The 23,531-nt window shown below is 34.8% G+C and overlaps 2 protein-coding genes across 2 annotated transcripts in view; both read left to right on the plus strand.

Annotated features, from left to right (window-relative positions):
- LOC133845971 (kin of IRRE-like protein 2) overlaps positions 1 to 19,957 on the plus strand; it is a 151,351-nt gene extending 131,394 nt beyond the window's left edge. The window contains exon 7 of the mRNA XM_062280668.1: positions 19,350 to 19,957. Coding sequence (XP_062136652.1) covers positions 19,350 to 19,366 — 17 coding nt within the window. The 3' untranslated portion in view covers positions 19,367 to 19,957. The remainder of the gene's footprint in view (positions 1 to 19,349) is intronic.
- LOC133845969 (palmitoleoyl-protein carboxylesterase NOTUM) overlaps positions 1 to 23,531 on the plus strand; it is a 75,668-nt gene that overhangs the window by 34,791 nt on the left and 17,346 nt on the right. The window lies entirely within an intron of this gene.

The raw sequence follows: 23,531 nt of genomic DNA on the forward strand, positions 1-23,531 counted from the left end.
TCAATTTCGATTCGATAAATAATAAATGGCTTCAAGTTGATTTGTGATTCATCGTTTACACGCATCCAAAAATTACTAATTACATTTTTTAATTATATTTGCGCAGCTATTTTGATATGCAATCAATAGGCATTTGCAATTTGATTTGCGTATTCGCATGGAAATTATATAAATTAATTTAATTAAACACCGCGGGGACAATGTCTATACGGATTGCGGTGGCAAAAGTGGGAAAGTGGAAAAGTAGAAAAATGGAAAAGAGGAAAATGTGCCATGCGAATGGCTAACTCAATAAAATTCATGTTGACACGCCACATAAATGCCGCATAAATTTTTATCAATTGCTCCAGTAAAAATAACAATTTTCATGCTTTTTTTCCTTTTGAATTTCATACTCGTTTTTTGCATTTTAATTTTATTGGCATAACACAAACACAACAAACAGAGGGAATAACGGTAATGCGAACGGCAACGCACAAATTGTATTTGAAAATAGCTCAATTATTGGCGACAAAAGTTATTTAAATTGGTAATGTAATTAAAATTTGTGGCCGAGGCTTCTATCGTTGTGATTCCAAATATGACTACAATTAAATTATAATTAAATTTAAGCTAAGGCCGCATTATAATTTTCGCAATCAATGTTATTGCTGCATTGCAGACTATTATCATAAAAATGATTATGAGAACGCTCATCGAAAGCTGAAATAAATTGTAAAATTTAATGTTAATCACATCCAGAAAAAAGTATCACTGAATGTTATAAAAATCGTTGCAAATGAAGACTCAGAATGTTAAATTGTAATATTCACAATTCCATAACTTACTCAGAATGTTAAATTGTAATACTCAAAATTCCACAACTTCCTCTTTCATTAGTACAAAATAAATCAAAAGCATTGCAATAATAATTTTAATTAAATTGTTTCAGATCAATCAAAGTTGTTACCATTGAAATTCAGTTTAGTAATACAACTGAAATGTATATTAATTAATTTCGACATCCCTCAGCGTCTTCCCATTGTCATCCAGCTCAACAACAGAATCAACCAATCAATATGTGCATAGGTATAAAAGTATCTCTAAGATAAGCTAATTTTATAGACTTTATATAAGAGGAGAGCCAGACAATTTTCCAGCTCTGAATTTGAATATTACATTTGCCATGTATTAAAGCGAACTATATTAATTCCCGATTTATGGTAGGTCAACATACAAACAACAACAATTCCTGTTTATGCAAGTTAATTAGTCCAACTTTAGACAAGAATGAATGCGAGAATGTTTGAATGTGAGTGTGTGTGTGTGTGAGTATGGAATGTGTAATTAGGAGTTAGTTATTAAGTTAAGCCACATACAGCATAAATACTCAATGTATAGCTATTAGTTATTATGTTAGTTTAAATAAAGCAATTGAACTGTAAAAGAGAACGCAATGCGTATACTTTTAGACGTTGAATTGAACGAGATAAAACAAAAAGTAAATTACAAATTAGTCAAAATATATATAACTAACTATAATGCGTACTAAATATATTTCTAACTGGGAGGAAATCAACCACAAAGTAAAAAAAAAGCATAAACATAAACAAAAACCATAAATCAATAGCAAAAAAACACATGCCATAATATAGAAATAAAAGCAAAAAAAATCATAGCAGAAAAAAAGGGAAAGGAAACAAAAGACATATGCAAATGTCACTAGAAAAAAGTAAGAAAAAAATGAAAACAAATACTGAATTGTTGTTCTTAACCACGTACTACAACAACAAAGATCAAACACACAAAACTATGTACATTAAAATGAAGAACGATTAAACTTTTTTATTTAACACAAAAAAAAAGACAAATTGCATTTTGTGTTTTGATGCATTTCCATTTTATACAGCTGGAAATTGAGGGCTCAACTCGTGCGATTTGGGCAAAGCTTCATTTCTTTGATATGAGCTGCTCAATTATTTATGCAAACTACAATGCAATACAGCAGCTGCCAACAGACGAGACCTCCACCCACACCCACACACCTCCTTCTCCGTGCTTCTCATCGTGCTCAGCACTCTATGAAATACGCAACGACAGTCGAAGAAATGAAAAATAAGCTGCAACGTATGCGTGTGTCACATGTAATCTCTGGATTATAGACAGCAGCAACCAGGCAAACTCTCATTCTCATTCTCCCATTCCAAGACCAAGCCCAAGCCCAAGCCCAGGAGCAGCATCCAAACTCAGTCTCAATCCCAGCACAGATGGGGCATCGAATGAAAACTGGGTCAGCAAATAAATCGAATGGGGCTTATACAGGAAACTGAAGACGCAACTTTGGCAAACCGAAATGCTGCATGCCCTTTGCTTACGCACATCAATCGATTAAGGACTATTATTGCCAGTCATAAATAACATTATAATTTTTTTTGCTCTATTCTCGCACACACACACACACACACTTACATATAGTATAGTTTATATCGAAAATAAATAGTCAGTTTATTAAAGTGCATATTTCTTATTGCTTGGGTTCAAAGGCAGCAGACAGTTTATATTGAAAATTGATTCAATTTGTATTAGCTGGGATAAGTTTCGCATACAGCTGGTAAGTAAAGCGATAAGTGTGTGTGACAGACTTTAAAAAATAGTTTTAAAAAATGCCACAAAATATAAGCGAAATTTAGTATTTATATTTAAAAAGTAGTATAAATATAAATTTCGCAGCGAAATAGATACGAGTAAGTAAACCTATAAATACGTGGGACATGCTTTAAAATATTAAAATACATTTAAAATTTAATTTGTAAGTAGTTAAAAAAAAATGCTACAAAATATAAGCGAAATTAAGTCTACTTATTTTACAATGTAGTAAAATTTAACAGCGAAATGGATACGTGTAAGTAGACCACCAAAAAGGTGGGAGATACTTTAAAAAATAGTTTAAGAAATACCCTCAAAAATATAATGCAAATTTCGCCTACTTACTTGTGCAACTTTTAAAATTTAATTTATAAAGCTTAGAAAAATAATAAGCGAAATTTAGACTACTTGTTTTTGCGACACTCACTCCACATTAGATTTCAAAAGTGGTAAGAAAATTTCCTAAATTATATTCATTATTCTAAATTTTATTTAAAAACTAATTTAAAAATTCCCTATAGTAAACATTTATATTTTTTTTGCAAAAGGAGTTCAAAATTTTATTTGAAATGTAGCTTAAAAATTCCCTAAAATATAATAATTTTGTTGCCAGCTTAGTTTTATTACAAAAAAATAGTTTACAAAGTTCCTTAAAATAAAAGTCAACATTTAGTCTTCTTATTTATACCCCCTAATTCAAAATATAATTTAAAATGTTCTAAAATGCCCAAAAATATAATCAACATTTGGTCAACTTATTTTATTACTTTTAAATCAAAATTGTATTTGCCAAGCTGCCTCAAGTGTCACTTAAACATTGAAAACCACAAAAATTTATGCCGCATGCCACTGCAAAATTAAAGATTAAAGCATTAAATGTGAAGCATGCTCATGCTATGAAAAAAATGTTATAAATGTTATAAATGAAATAAGTACTTTGCAGAGAGCTTAATAAATACGTAAATAACACTTTCGCTTTAAGAGCTGCAATAAATACAAAATTCTTAAGTTCTTAAACGGATTAAATTTGTTGTTCGCCTTCAATTGTCGTTTAAAACTGAAAATCCACAAAAATGCAAAATAAATTCTTGCTTTTAAAAAAATTAAAGCATACTTTTCAGAGCAATGCAAAACCGTGAAGCATTCTCAGTTCATTGCTGCTGCATTCATGCAAATTGAATTGCCCAAAGAATGCTTCAGTCGTTTTATTTGTAGGCAGTTACCTTTAGTTACCTTCAAATTTGTTATTGCCCGAGTGGCAGAGTATTTAAAATAAAATAACCGCGCTCATGTAATTCCATCAGTTGGCAGCTGCGAACTTTGACAGTGCAACAAAACCGAATGCCAAATACACGCCTCATTAATTAACATACACAGTGAGTGGTTAAAGGATGAGAAACGAGGCTGCAGGATTTGGTCGATTGCAGCTGGAAAATGCAACTGTAATTCTATTAAAATTCACCACAAAGCAGCGCTAATCCTCATGCATGTCCGCATCCACAATAATAATGGAGGCCGCAAAATGTCCGCAAGCTAGCCCAGTTGGCAGCTGGGATCCCAAAAACGAAGCTGAAGCAATGGGGAGTGGGGAGTGGAGTGTTGGCATTTTGCGATTGCGTTGGCATAAAAATATTTATACGCTCGCTTGAGTTCAAATTGATGCGCGCTGCTTATGCAAATTTTTGTGGTTGCCTAAGCAACCGCAGCGACATCCTGTCGCTTGTTGTACTTGCCGTGTTTGGACATCGACATTCACATCCACATCGACATCGACTGTCGTTTTAGGACCGATAGATTTTATTTAATGACATCGCATTAGGCACATTTGTTGCCCAGCAGCAGCAGCAGCAGTAACAGCATATTTCGATATTGATTTGACAGAATCGTGACAACAAAACCGAAAGAGACGCAACAATTTTGTCAACTTTAACTTTTAAAGTGGACAGCAGCAGAAGAACAGTCCACAAACAACAACGAGATTAGATAACTAGAGTTGATAGACGACTGCACAATTTGCCAATCTTAATGCAATGAACATCAAGAGCCTTTCAAATTTCTAATTTGAAACCAGAACTCTGAACTCTGATTGGCAAAATTACATTTATTTTGGCAAATGCGAAAGTGATAACCAATGAGAATGAAAAGAGAACAAGAATGTCAAAATTATATCACACACCAAGAAGGTAAATTCTCCAATCAAGTTCAAATTTCTAAAAAAAATTTGCAAATTCTTGAAATTCAAGATTATATACTTGATTCTATTCTATTATATTTAACGCCTATTTATTACGGATTTTATTTGTTTGGCTGACAATCTTGAATATTTCTATGGTATATTTTGAATGTAGTTCTACATCAATATACCAAGTATAGCCTTTGATATATTTTGATATATTTTAATTTAGTATATTTTATTATATTATATTTGGTATAATTTATTTGATTTTGCTTTTACTGAAAATCTTTTTCAAATACTTTTCAATCTCAATACTACGATTGATTTAAAGAGTTTTCAATTTCAAGATTTATTATTTAAACTGTAAAGATCCCGAATCAAGAAGTGCAATGTGTAATTTTTAATCTACATGTTTTTCACTATAAAAATGGCAACAATACGAAAGTTAATAAAAAGTGAGAGATGCCATTAATTTTATTTATATGCGTTGTTAATTTTATTGTGGCACATTTTGAAGAGCATAGTATTTAATTTCCGTTTTTTTTTTTTAATTTTTCACAATGATTCAGCAATTTAAACTACCAAAAAAAAGCGAAAATTTCCCCCTAGAATGATTGATAGATTCCAGTTGCAATAGCAATCAATTATCAGCATAGATTTATAAATTAACTGATGATATTTGGCAAACCTGTGTGTCTATAAGCTCAGAGCAAACAGCGGCCTCGATTGCCACATTGCGTTGCACCGCCGAACGTCGAATGAATGATAAGAATGTTGCATGCGATAATACATGAATTTGTGGCTAATAGTTTCTATGCGTTTTTACAACATATTTATGGTTAGCATGTGCTATGCTAGTATGTGTTTGTTTGTGTGTGTGTATGTGTGTGTGGTGTCTACTGTCAAGGACTGTGGGCAAAGTGAAGTGCGGCAGCTGCAGCGCCGCATGAAATGCCAGTTGAATTATAGACCATTTGAATGAAATTATTTTAATTGCGTAAATCACTTTGCAGCCAACCAAAATTCAACAATGCTGCGGCATTTAGAGCAACGCGAATGGGTCGAAGTAGGTATGTGTGTGTGTGTGTGTCGCTATGTGTGTGTGTCGCTATGTGTGTGTGTGTGTGGTTCACTTATTGGCCCAATCTAATTTTATGCGCACCACTTTTGGGAGCTTAAATTTGCCAAAATGGGGCAAAAATAGGCAACGCACGCCATGGACGAAAAAAAAACTAGTAAGAAAGTAAGTGTGCTTGACTATAATATATCCGGTACATATTGTGAATCAAATTTAAACAGTGCAGTATTAATTTAAAAATATATCTAATTAATATTCATACCAAATATAGCATTTGGTATATTTGGTATAAATATTAATTAGGTATATTTTAAAATTAATAATAATTAATTTCATAGTGATAAACTACTGCATTAAAAATATACCATAGAGTGCAAAATTAATATACCGCAAATACTAAAAATATACCAAAAGCTATTTTTGGTATAGTATCACATTAAAAAATATAGCGTGCAAAATAAATATACCGAAAAATGCTAGAGAAATATACCAACGACTATATATGGTATGTTTATATAGTTTAAACGTTTAAAAATACCATAGAGTGCAAAATATTCGAGATTGATAGCCAACTAAAACCCGTAGCAAGGACGCTTTTTGCATATATAAAAGAATTTCTAAAAAAAATAGTTTATCGTAACCAAATTTTCAGGAATCTTAAATACTGTAGTTATTATTATAACGACTATAGCGGAAGTAGGAGTGGCAAAAATTTGAAACAAACGTGATTTGCGTGAAAACATAAAAAATGCTTATAGCTCTATCTCTAATAGTCTTTGAAATCCAGTGTTTCATAAGGACAGGCGCACAGACATACATACAGACAGACGGACATGGCTAGAGTGGCGCTGATCAGGTATATAAGTATAATACTTTAAAAGGTCGGAGCCTGTTACATACATTTCTTGCAAGCACAAAGTTATCATACCCTTCGACCCTATGGGTAGCGGGTATAAAAAGTGGAAACAAAGTAAAAAGGGGAGACAGTGGGCAACACAGCAACAAGAATTGGGGAAACTAACGAAGAAGCGCACTCGCAAAATTTAAACAAATATTTCTGCTGGCATATTTGCACTCCATTCCAGAGTAATTGTTTTCCCTAGGTCGACAATACAAATAAATTCTGGCAACAATTGCAAAAGGGGGGCAACAGCAGAGAAATCAAATAGGAAAACTCAACTGCAAGTTACCCTGCACACAGAGAAAAAAATATGTGGAGCAAAAAGTAGATCTTAAATTAAGAAAAAAGAATTTTGAAAAAAGATTTTTAGATTGAAACAATCATAAAATATGATTTGTATACTAAATTGTCTTTTTAAGATTAAAACCATCTTGCTTCAAGAATTTTTAATTCTATATCGAAAAGTAGTTTGCTTATCTTAAATTATAATTTGTTGGATCTTAAAAAAAACTTTATTCTTGTTTCTTAAAATGTTGGAATGCCCTTCCTTCAAAATTACAACCTTATTTCTAGCGTTGTTTTGCTTTCTGTGTAATGTGGGCAACAAAGAAATTTATAAATTACAAAAGTGCAAACTCTCTTTTAAAATGCATTTTTCCAGGGTATTTGAAATGTTGCAACAACTCTACTGGGAACATATTTTGTTGGATTATTGCAATTGCAACCATAATTTGTCCAAATTATCGGTATTATTATAAATTAATTTCGATTTAGTATTCGAAGCGACACACGTTTGCCGTTTGCTCAGAGGGGACATTTAATTGTGCGCACGGTGCGTATGTGTGATATCGTTTTCGTTCTCATTCTCGTTCGTTCGATTGTTGCAGAACACAAAGAAGTGATAAATGCAATGCCCAGTCATAATTTATTAATGCAATGCATTAATAAAACATCTGAAAACAACATGCAAACAAAACTATGTTCGACAAACTTTTTGGGACCAAAAAAGAACTTTAAACTTCATTTGCACAACATCCCATTTACTTTTTCTCCAACTCGAAGTTGAAGTCGAACTCTCTAATCCTGCTCTGCTCATGATTTGCTGCCGAGTTGCTTAGCCCTTTGAGGCGTGACCCTGGACAAAACTTATGCTGTGCTGTGTTGTGTGTGAATGCGAAAAAGATTTATAAAAATCACATACAAAATATGCGTACTACAAGCACAGCTCAAGTTGAACTCACCCCAAACTCACACCACACGCCACAGGCATCATTCGATTGTTGTGCTCGGTATTTGACTTGGCCTGGCTCTCTCGAGTGGTTATTGTTGTCACTGAAGCATAATACATGGTCGAGCGATATAAAGATATGAGATGCGATGCGGTGCGATGTCAGCGATGATAAATGATATGGCTTAGCCGCGTTTCGTGCGCCTCTAAATAAGGCTCAAAGCCTCATCTAGCATATGAACTACTCTTCGCTTGTAGTATGTGAAATCTGAACTAGGTACTTGGAGCGTATTTGCTCGCAGACAGCGGCAATCAACTGCACTTAGCGTTAAGTGTGCTTACAATGAAAATGATTTCAATTTAGCACTCGCTACTTGTCTTCTTAGGCAGACTTGTTTTCACTTAATACAGATTTCATGTAGCATGAATCATATATTGGTTTAGTTATTAGGTATTAGTTATTATTGTTATTTATAAGTAGTTTAAGGTTTGGGAAATTTGTTTGTATTCTGTAATACAACTTATACTACACAATTCCTTTTCCCTTTTCGACCTAATACAATTTGTACCAGGACATTCTGGCATACTCCCTTGGCTTAGCGAGCAGACGAACTTATGTGGTTTCGAACTCTGCTAAGCTAACAGCGGCACTCAACGAAACCAACGGGCGCTTAACGAATTTAGTTCACTTCGAGAAATTAACGAAACAAATTTCGCTGCTTTACATTATGCCACAAAAAGCGTAGCATACTTTTGGGCTGTTTGGTATATTACATATTCAAATTAACATTTCCAAAAAAATCGGTTACTTTTCAAGCAAAACTGTTATAACAAATGTCTTGATAAGCATAAAATATTGTTGTTGAATGCTCTACTACAATTTCTTCGCTACAAGTAATTTCCAACATTAAGCATTCGAAAAGGATATTTAAGCCTAACAAATTGCATGTCTTCTAAAACCCTTCGTTTCCCTTCATTTTAATTCGTTTCTCTTCAAACTACTTTCAAATCAGAGCTGAACCTGAACTGATGGCTACGCCCTTTGACAGCGGCACAGATGAAAGCCAATAGACATACAATAGTTAAAAGTGTCCTCGTAGATCACCGTGCTGTTGTCTAGCAACAACGGATCTCTTATCGAAGAAAGACACGCTTCACTATGGTTTAATTGCCTTACAATAAGCCACACCCAATGCCCGAAAAAATTCATCTTGCACGCACATTAACGATGACAACGTTGTCGGATGATCGCGCGGGCGGTGCGGCGACTTTGATCTGCAGGATCACAGCGGCACCGGCAACGGCACCGTCACTGGCAAAAGGGGGCGCGCTGTCAATTGCGGTTGCCTCTGAAAGCGGCTTAGTTACGCTGTTGACGTGTACCCCCTCAGTCTTCACTTCACTTCTCTTTGCTTCGCTTCGTTTGCCTTCGTCTTCGAACCTTACTTATCCTAGACGAATGAAGTGTGTAATTTGAAATTAGCCGAGCTCAGCGGCAACTTTGTGTGCACCTGCACCTGCTGACACCGTGTCCTTGTCCTTCGCTACTCAGTTACGCACCAGATACAAAGGACCCGCAAATGTATCTGACAGATACTGCTACAGATACAGATATCGAAGTTTTTGAGTTTGATTTGTGTGGTTCGCTGTGATTTCGTTTTCTTTGCGATTTCATTCATGTGAATTTGCATCTTTCAAATTAATTCGTTATCGATTCAAACAGAAGGCAAAAAAAAAACCATTCGTAAAATCAAAAGCAGAATTTATGACCGCACATATGTGTATGTACATTTATAATCTGACTAATTTTAGGACCCATTCCGAATAGAAACAATAACAACAAAACTAAATACAAATATCAAGCAAATCAACAGCAGCAGAAATCCGCCTGCATAGATTGTGATTGCTGCTAATCAGGTTTTCTTTGGCCAAATTGATTTCATTTTCATATTTCAATTTCGAAAGACGGCAGGCGGCAGCCAGTCGAGCAACCAAAAAACAGTCAAGCAGTCGGACAAAATGCAAAATCAGTAAGACCAGTAGTCGCGACATGATATAAATTAACTGTTTTGACTTTGTGAAATGAAATGCGGCCTCTTTGAAATTCCAATTCAAATCGATCTCTTACAGCAGCCGCGCTCAACCAGTGGGTGACCCAACGCAGACTCCGACACAGACACAGAAACAGACACAAACACAGACACAGATACAAATAACACTGACAAGAATGCCGACTTTGGTGGAGGGTTGTTTATACTACTATATACCCTAAGATTTTAAGACTGTTGCCTACTTTTTACCTTTGAAAAAGGGATTGTATATATATGAATATAAATGTATATTAATTGAATTCCAAATAGAACAAGTATGAATGTCGAGCACACTCGACTGTGAGATACCCGCAACCCATTGTGAATGAAAAATAAACAGTGCAGTATTAATACATCGAAAAAATACTTACCAAAGGATATATTTGGTATTTTGATATAGTACATTCAAAATATGTGAAAAATTAATATAACAAAAAATACTGAAAATATACCGAAGTCTGCATTAAGTATATTGACAGAGTACTATATTTAAAGAACACCCCACCCAAATGAATATATCAAAAAATACTGAAAATATACCGAAGTCTATGTTTAGTATATTGATATAGTACTATATTTAAAAACACCCTAGTGTGCAAGGTAAATATAGCGCAGAAATACTAAAAATATACTAAAAGCTACCTTTTGTTTATTGATACTCGTATAGTACTGCATTAAAAATAAGCGTTTTTGCCCATGCAAAAGTATTTCTTAAATAACTTCTACAATTTTGGACTGATCGCAAATTTTCAAAAGTCATAAATACTATAGTTAAAAATTTGAGACTCTAGCTTTGAAATTACGCTTTTTATTCGAATTTTTTCGATTTGCGGGGGCGGCATGGAAAAATTTGAACTTGATGTGCGTGCAAACATAACAAACATTATAGTATCTCTATCTCAAATAGTCTCTGAGATCTATGTAGGTGTTTATACGGACAGATGGACATTAAGGCTCTTGCCTGTATTAAATATAAATATATTCCTCACTTCCAATTTAATTTTACTCTTATACTATATCTATTAAGTAACAAAAGATGGCTTCAACTGAAATTCAGATAAGGTAATACTGTACATAGCTTCTTGATTTATATACAACGTATTTCTAAAAGTTAACTCTACTGAAAGGAAAGTTGTATTGTATCGAATAATTTGGCTTATTTTTGGTATGCAAAACTTTGTAGTCAAAGTGCGGCTTTAAATAGTTAATCTGTACAAAATTTAGAAAGTTAAAACACATTATTATTATTATTATTATTATTATTATTATTATTATATTATTATTATTATTATTATTATTATTATTATTATTATTATTATTATTATTATTATTATTATTATTATTATTATTATTATTATTATTATTATTATTATTATTATTATTATTATTATTATTATTATTATTATTATTATTATTATTATTATTATTATTATTATTATTATTATTATTATTATTATTATTATTATTGTGAAACCTTCATTATCTCGATTAGAAATTGATTAAGTTATGTCGTTAGCTACTTTTAAAGCTTTAATAAATATATCTATCTAAATTTCTATCTTAGCTGTTGCCCTCATTTGTGCAACATTAGGTATACCCTGCCTAAGTGCTGTGTTTATAGGGTATGTAGGCGCATACGCTGATATACAAAATATCATTGAAAGCAGCATTTTGGCTTTTTGGGCGCTTGGCCATATCTTTGTATCTTTAGAGTTGCCAGCCAGCGCAGCGATTTCTTTTCGGCTTAAATGGTTTATGTGCGTTTGCAACCAGTTTAGGCCGAAGCTTGCGTTGTTGTTGTTTTCGCTGTTGTTGTTGCTCTTTTCGTATTCAATTTATACTTTTAGGTGGGCCGTGGCCGGCGCCTTTGAAGCGTGCATCTCGTTTACCACGTGCCGTGCCACACAGCCTCCGACTCCGCTTCCGACGTCGACGCTTTGGGCTTTTGCGTCAGCAAACCAGACAGTTTCAGTCTCAGCCTCAGCCTCAGGAAGGTGCTCAATGGGTGATGGGTGATTGAGGGGGGAGGCGAGTGCCTAGAGCCAAGGTGGAGGCTGGGGAGGATTGCCGTTACAAAATATGCCGATGTCGATGTCGTTGACGCTGATGATAATGATGATGATGATAATGATGCCTTAGTGGTCGAGATGCCGCCAATGCTGATCCAATGATCCAATCAAATCAGCGACAAAGCGCCATTTGAATTAATAAACAAAAATCTTTATAAATATACAAAACAAATGTTGCTGTTGTTGTTGTTGCCGCTGTCGGTCTTTTATTATTATTAAATATGCATTTTGAATATTAAGACAGAAAAATCGAATCGAATTCACGGCATGCGTTTTGTTGTTGTCGCCTCTCAAGTCGAGTAGCAATTTCAACGATTTTAATGATGTGCTCAACGTTTTATGATTTAATTATGCCTTCATTTAGTAGCTACTGCTAAATGCTGCCTGCTACTGTTGTTTTTCGATATATCTATCTCTCTACGTATATATATTTGTGCCCCATATCAAAGTTGTTGACGCTGTTGTTGCCAGAGCTATTTGTTGTGCCTTAATTATGTGTGTATTTTAAATTCTTAATGAAGCCAATTCTCTCCCTCTTCTCCCCCTTTCGCCGTTCATCGGCGCGGGGGAGTCTCTGCAATGATTTAAATGATAACGAACCCATCTCCATAATATAGTAGGAGGCCACTATTTTTGGCATTACTCCAGTCAGCCAGCCAGCTAGTCAACGAAATGTGAAACAGATTTAAAAGCCTCTGTTTTACGTGCCTTTAATAAGGCCCCATTCATGGATCAATTAGCCAGCTTACAATGCAAATATTGAGCTCGTAAAGCGATCCACTTTGAAACAAACACGAGTATGTAGTATAACATACATATTTGTGACATATTTAAGCCTATATATTGAGGAGAAATCTATGGGAAATTGAAATTTTTAAATAGTCTATAATATTAAATAAGTTCAGCATGATCTAAACTAGGAGAAATCCTAACTTAAACATTCATCACTTGTTTAGGAAACATACTTGGTTATGGATTAGCAAATATTTATTTAATAATCTATATTATTGTATAATTTCAGCACGGATTTAGATATGTGAAAACTCAATAAGTTACTGAATAACAAATGTCTATTTAACAAACTATAATAACTCCATAAAATCAGCATACTCTAAACTATGCTGAGCCATTACCTGTTGGAAATTGACTGAAGTATCGATTAAAATAATCTTTAATAATGAATTATATTCAGCATGCTTTAAACTATGATGAATCTTCACTTACACTTTCACAACTTCAATATGCTCAAAGTTTTGCGCACATACAGTTTTAGCTTTATTGTAGAAATTTTACTGAGTTGTAATCTCAATTTATATTAAATTATTTATAATATTGCATAAATTCGGCACTTAACTATGAGGAATGATTTGCTATTTTATTCAACATTCATTCCTATATGAAATTCACTGAATCGATTAACAAATCTTTATTAAATAAATTCCATACATGCCTTACAATCACTGACTGAAATAACGATTGACAAATGTATATGAAATAATCTAAAATATTGCATAAATTCATCATGCTTTTAACTGTGATAAACAGTTGGTTATAGATTTAACATTTCTGTATGTAATTTACTGAGCTATCGACTAAGAAATGTTTACCAATACTAATATACTATTTCAGAAAGTTCTAAACATTGAGCATTCAACATTCCTTTTAGAAAAGAACTGAGTTGTAAATTAACAATTAGAATTTTCGTAGAAAATTCACTTAATATTTATTATATGATCTATACTGTGCCGATTCACTTAGTTATCGATTAAAAAATGTTTATTATATAATCCAATAATATCCCATACTCTCTAGAATGTTGATCCATTAGTTACACTTGCCGCTTTCCCGTTGCTTCAAGAGAGCATTAGAAGATTGTTAGTTCTATTTCTATCCAAAGCATCAATACCATTCACTAAGCTTGTCTATGTGCCATTTAAACTCATTAAACTCAACCTGATATGCTTCGGCTGTCTTGCGATTGAGTTTCCAGTTTTCATTCGCATTTCCGTTAATCCTTCTCAGCTGGTTTCATATTTATTTCCGCATGCGTAAAAGAAGAAAAAAGCAAACCCAAACGTTCGCCTAGCTGTGGCAGGAATGGGCATGTGGCATGGACATGCATGAGAGGCATGCCTGGAGGGTTCGCTCTTCGCTCTTGGATTGGATTGAGGCTGAGGCTGAGGTGAGACTGGCGACATATGTAGGTTGCGTTTCGTAGCTTAGAATCAAAGTCGGATCAGCGCAAATCTCTGTGATCTCTAGCTCCGTTTCTGCTGCTGCCACTGATGTTGCTGCCACCGCTGCTGCTGCTGATGTTGTTGCCTCTGCTGCTGTCGGTTGAACACTTTGATGTCCTAATTGGTTTATTACTTTGTCGGCATCTCGAGTCTTCTTTGTGTTTTTGTGTTTTTTATTCTTTTTTATGCTGTTGCCTGTTTTATTTATTTCTTTATTTCTTTGGGTTTTCATGCGGCCGCTGCGCTGCATTGTGTAAAAAAGTAAAGAACCAAACGAAACGAAACGAAACCCGCGCTCGCAAGTCGAGCTCCAGCCTCGAGCCTCAAGCCTCAAACGAATGAGCACGCGCACAGAACAAGAATGGGAACGAGGCACTGGGAATGGGAATTGGGAATGGGTAACAGGTAAAGCGAAGGGTATGTGGAATGGAGGTACGTGTATGGTTATGGGTATGAGAATGCTTCCCAAAAGCGCAACAACCAACTCCCTTCTGGTCATCCTCTCTCCTCTTCCTCCTCACTCTCTCACTGCTTACAATGTTTCCGCGTGTGCGTTCAATCAACATGTTGCGATATCAGCGCAATTTGTCATCCCATAAACAACAATGCAACCTGGCTAAATGGGCACCCTATATCATATGGCTGCTATCGAAATAATCGCTTGCCTGAAAGACTATACTTACCTTGATGCTGATGCTGATGCTCAAGCGCAGCATTTAACGTTCAACAGCAGCAGCAAAAGTCCTACCTCAACCGTGAACTAAACGCGTACGAGACGACTTCGAGAGCAGACATGGAATGTCATACAAGTGGCGGATATATAGAAGGAACAAACATAAAAGGATCTAATATAAATATCAATATATAATTTGAAACAACAAAATTTGTTTCTTGGTTCTACAAATTTTTTAAAACTAATAATATTTTTAAATGTATGATAAAAATATTTAGAGGGGGAATATATAAAAGATATTATTTCGGTTAAAGATTAGTATTTCAGTTGATCTAATTTTACAAATTAGTGCTAATTATGACAATCGCAAATTAAATAAGCATCAGCAACACCAAACCCAAGGACAAATGCAAAAGAACTGAGAGAATTCACATCGACATCTAGAGAGGATGAATCTTTATAGTAGCGACTTCGTTTGTTTTGGGGCTTAGCAAGTGGAGTCCTCAGAAAATTTAAGAGATTTCCAATAATAGTACGAAATAAAAATCAAGAAGCTATAGTGTCCAGTCTTTAAATTCTAGAGAGGTCATATTTTGTATTTTAAAATAAATAAAGTACTTTTTAAAATTATCAATCTCTACAGTTGTTAAATGAATCGAACAATTAAAAAAGAGTAATACAAAACAGTGCTGTATTAATCTTAAAATATACCGAATAATATACCGCAAAAATACTGAAATATACTGAAAGTCGTATTTGATATATCGTTGAAGTACTACATTCGGAATATACCATAGAGTGCAAAATATACCAGATTGTCAGCCAAAGCAGCTGAAACCTGATTGCAGTAGTCAAAATTTGTCATACAGAAGTATTTCTTAAATAACCTTTAAAATTGTAGGAAACTTAAATAATATAAATAACATATAAGAACATATATTGTGGGTACCTGCTGGGAAAAAGTTGTGACACTGTTGGTAGCGTGTATAAATATAAAATAAGAGGGCATGATAACTTTGTAGCTCCAGTAAATGTTTGTCACAGGAAAAAGGATTCATTTCCGACCCTATGAAGTATATACATATATTCTATACATATGTACATATATTGTATACGTTATTGAAGATATGATTTTATATGGCTACAATTCTAATGCTGCACAGTGGTTCCGCCCATAGGCCAAAAATAAAAAAGTCATAACAACAAAAATTTACGAAAAGTAAACAAATCGTTACTAAAATGTCCAAGCTTCTTCATTGCAAACTAGATTTTTCCGGAAATCTAACGGGACATTCTAAAAATAGAATGCAAAGTGTAAACACGTCTTCAATTTTGCTGCTGCAACTGCGTTTAGTGGGCTTTTTGTCAAAACAAAAGTGAAGTTCAAAGTGTTCGGACGTTCGCAAAAATTCACCAAATTGAAATATTTAAAAAGGGTATTAAAGTTGAAGATATTTACTTTTACAAGATCTTTTACTGAAATTAATAATCGACAGCATGCTGTCGAGTTGCTTTGCTTGACAATCTGTTATATTTTGTGTTCTAGAGTTTATTTAAAGAGTAATATAGTTTTTATACCCGCTACCCATAGTAGAAGGGTAGAAGGGTATTATAACTTTGTGCCGGCAGGAAATGTATGTAACAGGTAGAAGGAGGCATCTCCGACCCTATAAAGTATATATATTCTTGATCAGCGTCAACAGCCGAGACGATATAGCCATGTCCGTCTGTCCGTCTGTCCGTATGAACACCTAGATCTCAGAGACTATAAGAGATAGAGCTTTAATTTTTTTTCGACAGCATTTGTTATGTTTGCACGCAGATCAAGTTTGTTTCAAATTTTTGCCACGTCCACTTCCGCCCCTGCAAATCAAAAAAATCGAATAACAAGAGTAATTTTAAAGCTAGAGTTACGAATTTTGGAATATACAGTAATAACTATAGTAGTTATGATCCCTGGTTGCGATCAGAAAAAAATTGTGGAAGTTATTAAAGAAATACTTTTGTATGGGCAAAAACGCCTACTTACTATGGGTCTGAGTTGCTTTGGCTGACAATCTGGTATATTGTGCCGTCTATGGTATATTTTGAATGCGGTACTATATCGATATACCACATTTACCATTTGGTATATTTTTAGTATTTTTGCAGTATATTCGGTATATTTTGAGAATAATACCGCAAAATATATTGCTTTTATTCAAAATGGGTAGCGGGTATCTCACAGTCGAGTACACTCGACTGTAGCTTTCTTACTTGTTTTTTTTATATTTTAGTATATTTTTGGTATACTAATTTAGTATAGAAAAAAGCCTTTCATTAAAAGTGGTTAGCGGAGTTTTAACAGTCGAGCACTCCCGACTATAGCGTGCCGACTTGTTAATTGCAGAACTTTTTAAAATAAATGTTTTCCTAAAAAGTATTAAAAATATACTAAAAAATGCAAATAATTGGTATTAAAAAAGATAAAAGGAAACCATTTTAATTGATTTCAAGTATAGTTTATTTTATTAAGATCAATGGCATATTACGTTTCAATAATAATATACATTTCAGTTATGACGACAATGGAATAAATAGTTTGTGTGTGTTATTCAGTTATCCTCGATTTTTCTTATTTAGCCTGCGCAGACGCCTTCTCAAAAGTTTAATAATTTTCTTCAGTCTTTTGTTCTCCTTTCTCAAGGACTTAATCAATCGTTTATAGCGCTTGAGCTTAGAGCTGCTGTCTGAATATGAAGAATATGAAGAAGATATGGATGCTGCGGTTGTTGACGTAGTTCCAGATGTTGTGGTAGGACTAGTACCAGTAGCACTAGTTCCAGTAGCCAGAGATTGAGCTTGTTGCACAAGCAACACGCAGGCAAGAAGACCAAAAAGTATTATTAAACGCATCGTGTTATGCACTGACTCTTCACCTCTGACAACTGCGCTTATATAATATGACTTTTGTTTGTCTTTGGCAACTTTGTGCAGCTGTTGCAACCTTTCTTTACTGTACTCAGCTGTTTCGAGTAGCTTTCCACAAAAATATTGTTAATGAAAAGTGGGGTATACGTGTTGTTTACAACTAGGTTAACAAATAGATAGTTTTATTGTACATATTTGAGGTTTGTGAATGAATGTCGTAAATGTTGAGTTCAATGAATGTTGATCTAAAAACATTTCAAGCTATACTTTGTAAGTCCTTCCTTAGTTTAAAATGGTATCAATTTAAATATAAATAAATCGATCCAAACAAACAACAGTGAATAAAGAATATCTCTTATTTGGGAATCCTTAATATTGCACTTGATAAATAAAAAGATATGAAACTAGTAAGATTAGTTGTTCGTATTATTTTTAATATGTAATCATTTGAATTTCTTTTCATGAGGGGGAACACAGTTGAATGAAGGTAAGTTGAAGATGATATTTAAGATGTATTTACAACTTGTTTTCTGTGCTAAGGCTCTGCGTTGGAGTTGATGCTGCCGGTGACGCCTATGCCTACATTGTTGTAGTTGTTGTCTATGGATGTTGTTGCTTCCGTTATCGAAGTTGTTGTTGTCGTGGTCGTTGTAGCATCGTCATCGTCCTGGAACTTAATGCAGTCTAAGGCAGCCCGACCAAAGTCATAGACACATTTAAGACTCTTTTTGCATTTAGAACTATGTTTTTAGCTGATTTTATTCTTAAAAACATGCGATCAATTTAATAATGCTTTTTGCTAAGTTGTCGTGTAAATTGTTTTCATTATACGCAAGTAGAAAAATTGAATAACCAGTTAAATAGATTAGTTCAATAATTAAATAGATCGTTTGATTAGAAATATTCTATTTTATTTCTACAGGTACGAAGAAATGTATGGTGAATGCTACAATCAGATTGTTTTATAATCTCTGCGGTGAATGAATCCTACATCTAATTAAGTTGAACCTAATAATATTTATGAACTTTTTAAATTCATATTAACTCGACATATATGTAAATGGGATATTTAATTAACCTCCCCATAAAGTTGTCAATTTTAGTATCAAATATATCATTGACTTATTTCTTCTTAGCATTATTATGATAACAATATTTTAATGTATGTATGTTACATATTAATCATACATTTAGTAACATTTGATTCTAATTATGCCATGTCACATTTATTCCAAATTTTGTCATATTTGAAAAGACTAAGTCAAAAGAATTTTGACTGAAAATTGCAACATGTATGTTTATTATTATTATGATTTTATTCTGACTATAGTATTCAAAAACCAATATCTCTTTTCATTCCAGTTTTCTTAGCCATTTAATCCTAGGTTGATGCGTAATCTTCCTTTAGCTGCAACATTCTAAAACTACCACAGAACCTTCGACTGTGACTTCGACTGCGGCATGTTGCAGCACTCAATCAAGATGTTGCAAGTATCCGAGGACAATTTGTCATCCTATAAGGAAGAACGCGTGTTGCCACAGAGCTGAGACAGCGAGTTGAGCAACTTCAACTGTGGCTGTGGCTGTTGCTGGCAGACAATGTTAACCGAAATGTTGGATCCATGGTGGCGATATCTTCGATCAGAGATCTCTTTCTTTCTGCTGTGTGCGGAGCGCAGTGTGTGCTGTGGTGTGGTCCTGTCTGAAGTTTGCCGTATTCAAAGCACAAGAAAACTCAATCAAGGGGCTCGTAAATCTTGGCACAATTTGATGAGCGCTCAGTGGGAGATTGCTTCTCAGTCAGAGTCTGAGTCGCAGTCTCAGTCACTGTCTCTGTCTCAGTGACTGTCTCTGAGTCTCAGTTTTTGGGCTCGTGTAAGAGTTCTTACATTTCTCGGCTTATTGATTATCGATGCTGTTGTGGAACCATTTCCGATTCGTCATCATGCGACGAGCGAGTGAAGTTTCAATCTGCTCCGAAAAATCATACGAAAAAAAACAATGCTAAAGTGAAATAAAATATAAAAACACACTCTGATGTTCGCCGTGTGTGGCGCATTCTGAGTGTTTTGACAGCATGGCACACTAACACACACACATACACACACACACACATGCGCAGTTCCACCTAAATTTGATGCAGCACAAGCCCAGAGCGACGACTTACAGTCAACTTCAAAAGTATGCGGCCGAGCGTTATTGATCGTCCATGTCCCGCTGTTGTGATCCGCTCCCAGCGTGAGACGTTACAAAAGGCCCACACTGATGATAACAATGCCGCTCGTTGTCGCTGTCGCTGCTGCTGTTGCTGTTGTCCATAATCTACGCACACTCACACTCACACACACTCAGTTTTACAGTCGGTCCTTTTGAAGGTCCTTTTGGCCAAAGTTACAATGCATCGATGCGCTGCATATATGCAAAACACAATGAAGTTCTTTGAAGCGCGACGCGTCAGGTAAGCGACAATTATTTATCTTACAAATTTACCTGAAATTAAATACTTGCGCTGCAGCCACAAGCTGCCTCTCTCTGCTCTACGCTAGTCAATGATCAACAGGAGAATACCCTGCAAATAATACAAATAATGTGATGAGATGAAAAATGGATTAAACCTAATTATATCTTAATAGCAACTGTAACTGAATATGAATTGACGATATTCAATGATCAACGGGAGAATACCCAGCAAATAGTACAAATATTTGATAAAATTAAAAATTGTTCAATCTTAATTATAACATAATAAAAACTGTATCTGAAAAATGGATGTCTAAAGTTTTATCCAACTCTACTCAATATATTCATAATATATTTAAGAAATTTAGGTACAGTTTTTGTTATGATATAATTAAGATTGATTGTATACACAAACAAAATATAATATGTTGAATAATTACTACTTACCCAATAAAAATCTCTGTGGAAATCATAATATTAACTCGCTATTGAAATATGTATTTTTGCTAAAATTATTATATTATTATATATTATATAACTTAGAATGCGCCAAAATAGTAAGAGATAAAGAATATAAAATTTCCCCCCATCTTTGAAAGAAACATACATTGTGCAACTTTTTTTATCTTTCTGATTTCTATAACATTTGAAATATTATATAATTACAAATTCAACTTAATATTATATATAATACTTAATTTCAAACAATAACCTATTCCATTTTATCGAAATTTTTATTTAATTTAAACTTAAACATGTCCCTCTCGGTCCGTATAAAACATTTCGGAGACTATAAGATATAGAGGTATTTTCGACATCAGATCAAGTTTGTTTAAAAAAAGGGTTATCACGCTTTCTTTCGGCAGGGCAAATTGACAAAAACGGATTAAGAAGTGTAATTTTATATATAGAGAGGTATACAATAATAACTATAGTATTTATATCTCCCCTTAAAATTATTAAATAAATACTTTTGCATGGGTAAAAACGCCTTAGTTGCTTTGGCTAACAATCTGGAATATCTTATACTCTGTGGTATATTTTGAATGAAGTACTATATTAATATACCATTTAGTATTTATGTGATATATTAATTTAGGATATTTTTAAATTAATACCGCTCTGTTTTTATTGTTTTGTATCGAGCAAACTTGACTCTTTGTTCTCTTCTTTGTTTTATAGATTTTATTCAATTTGTTTATTGCATTTATTTTAATGATTTTAATTATTGTATTTATTAAATTTCTTTTTCTTTATTTTTATTCTATCGTTATTATTTTATCTTATTTCATTCCTTTCTTATAGCTGTTTATTTTATTACCTTTCTCATGTGACACTCACCCATCAGCAACAGCTCATTACAGGGTATAAAAGGGCGACAAATTCCCCCTTTTTAATCAGCGGCACGCACTTTGATCACCTGACACTCACACTCACACACACACGTTAACACACTTACATACTTGCAAGGCCACAGTTTGTTGCAACTGCTGCTGCTGCTGTTGGTTGCTGCTGCTGTTGGTTGCAGTTGTCGCTGTGTGAACTTACCTGGCCACAAGGTGTGACAAGTCAGCGGATTTTGCGTGTTTTCCAGCGAAATATTTAAATGCAAGATTATCGCCCTGAGCCGCAACAGTGTTGAGGCAGCCAAAGCAGGCAAAGAAAAGGCTCGCTGCTTGCTGTTTGTTGCTTTAATCCTGCGGCCTGCCCTTTTGATCTGCTTCTACTGCTGATGTTGCCTGCTATTCTTGGTGTTTCGTTCTTCATTGGTTTACTGTAGTTGAGAGAGAGAGAGAGAGAGAGAGAGAGAGAGAGAGCGCGTTAACTAATTAGCAGCTGGCCTGGCATTTGCCTCATTTCCGCCACAAAACAATTTCGATTAAGACGCAAACTTCAAGCAAAAAGCTACCGACAATCCGACTAATCCAATCATAATCGCGCAATCATAATTACAACAATCTCCGAGGAGGGGGATCGAGAGACAAAGACCGATGATGATCGAAACGTTTGCCAAGCTAACGGGCACACACACACACACACACACACACAAAACGAAACGAATCGAAACGAAACCTACAAAGCACAGCAGCAACATTGACTTCTATTACTGCCAGCGGCAACTGCAAGCAGCAACCGACAACAACAAACAACTGGCAACTGGCAACCTGTTGCCTGAAGTGCTTCGTGGCCGGCCAGACAAACGTTAAGATTGTAATAACCATGTTAAAAGCAATTTACGTTTAAAGTGCTACTGTGATACGCCGCCGATGCGTTTCTTGATTAAGAACCACAGAGACGCCAGAGACGCAAGATGCAAGGAGACAGACGCAACGACAACAACAACAACAGACTGGACTGTGGACAGTGGTTGCTGGTTGCTGGTTGCTGGCAGGAGCTGCCTTGTCTGCATTTATTTGGCGGCAAAAGTTGGTTTTTTTCTTCTTGTATGTTTTTTTTACTTCTTACTTCGAACTTTCCTTTCATATTCACAGTCCACTTAACACGCGCGTCGCACAATGCGCCTCAAAACACAAATGAGCAGCAGCAACTGTTGTTGTTGTTGTTACTCTGGCTGCTGCTGCCCCAACGGTGGCGGCAGCCTCAGAAATCTGTGCCTCGGTCGGCGCTCTTTGATGTTGGGAATGGCGTGTGCCCAATGCAGAGATTCCACTTTGTTGTTTTGCCGACGCCAGCGACGTCGTCGTCGTCGTCGACGATGGCCATGCAACAGCAATTTGCCGCCAAGTGAGCCGCAGCGAGCGTGGAGCGTGGAGAGCAGACTCAAAACTCAACAACAACCCAAACTGAGAGAGAGACAGAGAGAGAGAGAGAGAGCGAGAGCAAGAGAGAGGCAACGCAATCAAGCTAACTCCCAAATGCCCCAAAACACAATACAACAACACAACTGGCTGCCTCTTAGCCTCATGCCTCATGCCACATGCCTCTTGCTTTGCCGTTGCTAATTTTGCGTTTGACCAATGCACAGAGCTGCCGACTTGCTCAAAGTTTAGCTGTATTTCAAGAAAAGTCAATGTGTTTGCAATTCAATTTTAAAATAGTATATATAAAATATATAAATAGTTA

Source organism: Drosophila sulfurigaster, chromosome 3, assembly GCF_023558435.1.
Source record: "Drosophila sulfurigaster albostrigata strain 15112-1811.04 chromosome 3, ASM2355843v2, whole genome shotgun sequence".
Classification (NCBI taxonomy): domain Eukaryota; kingdom Metazoa; phylum Arthropoda; class Insecta; order Diptera; family Drosophilidae; genus Drosophila; species Drosophila sulfurigaster.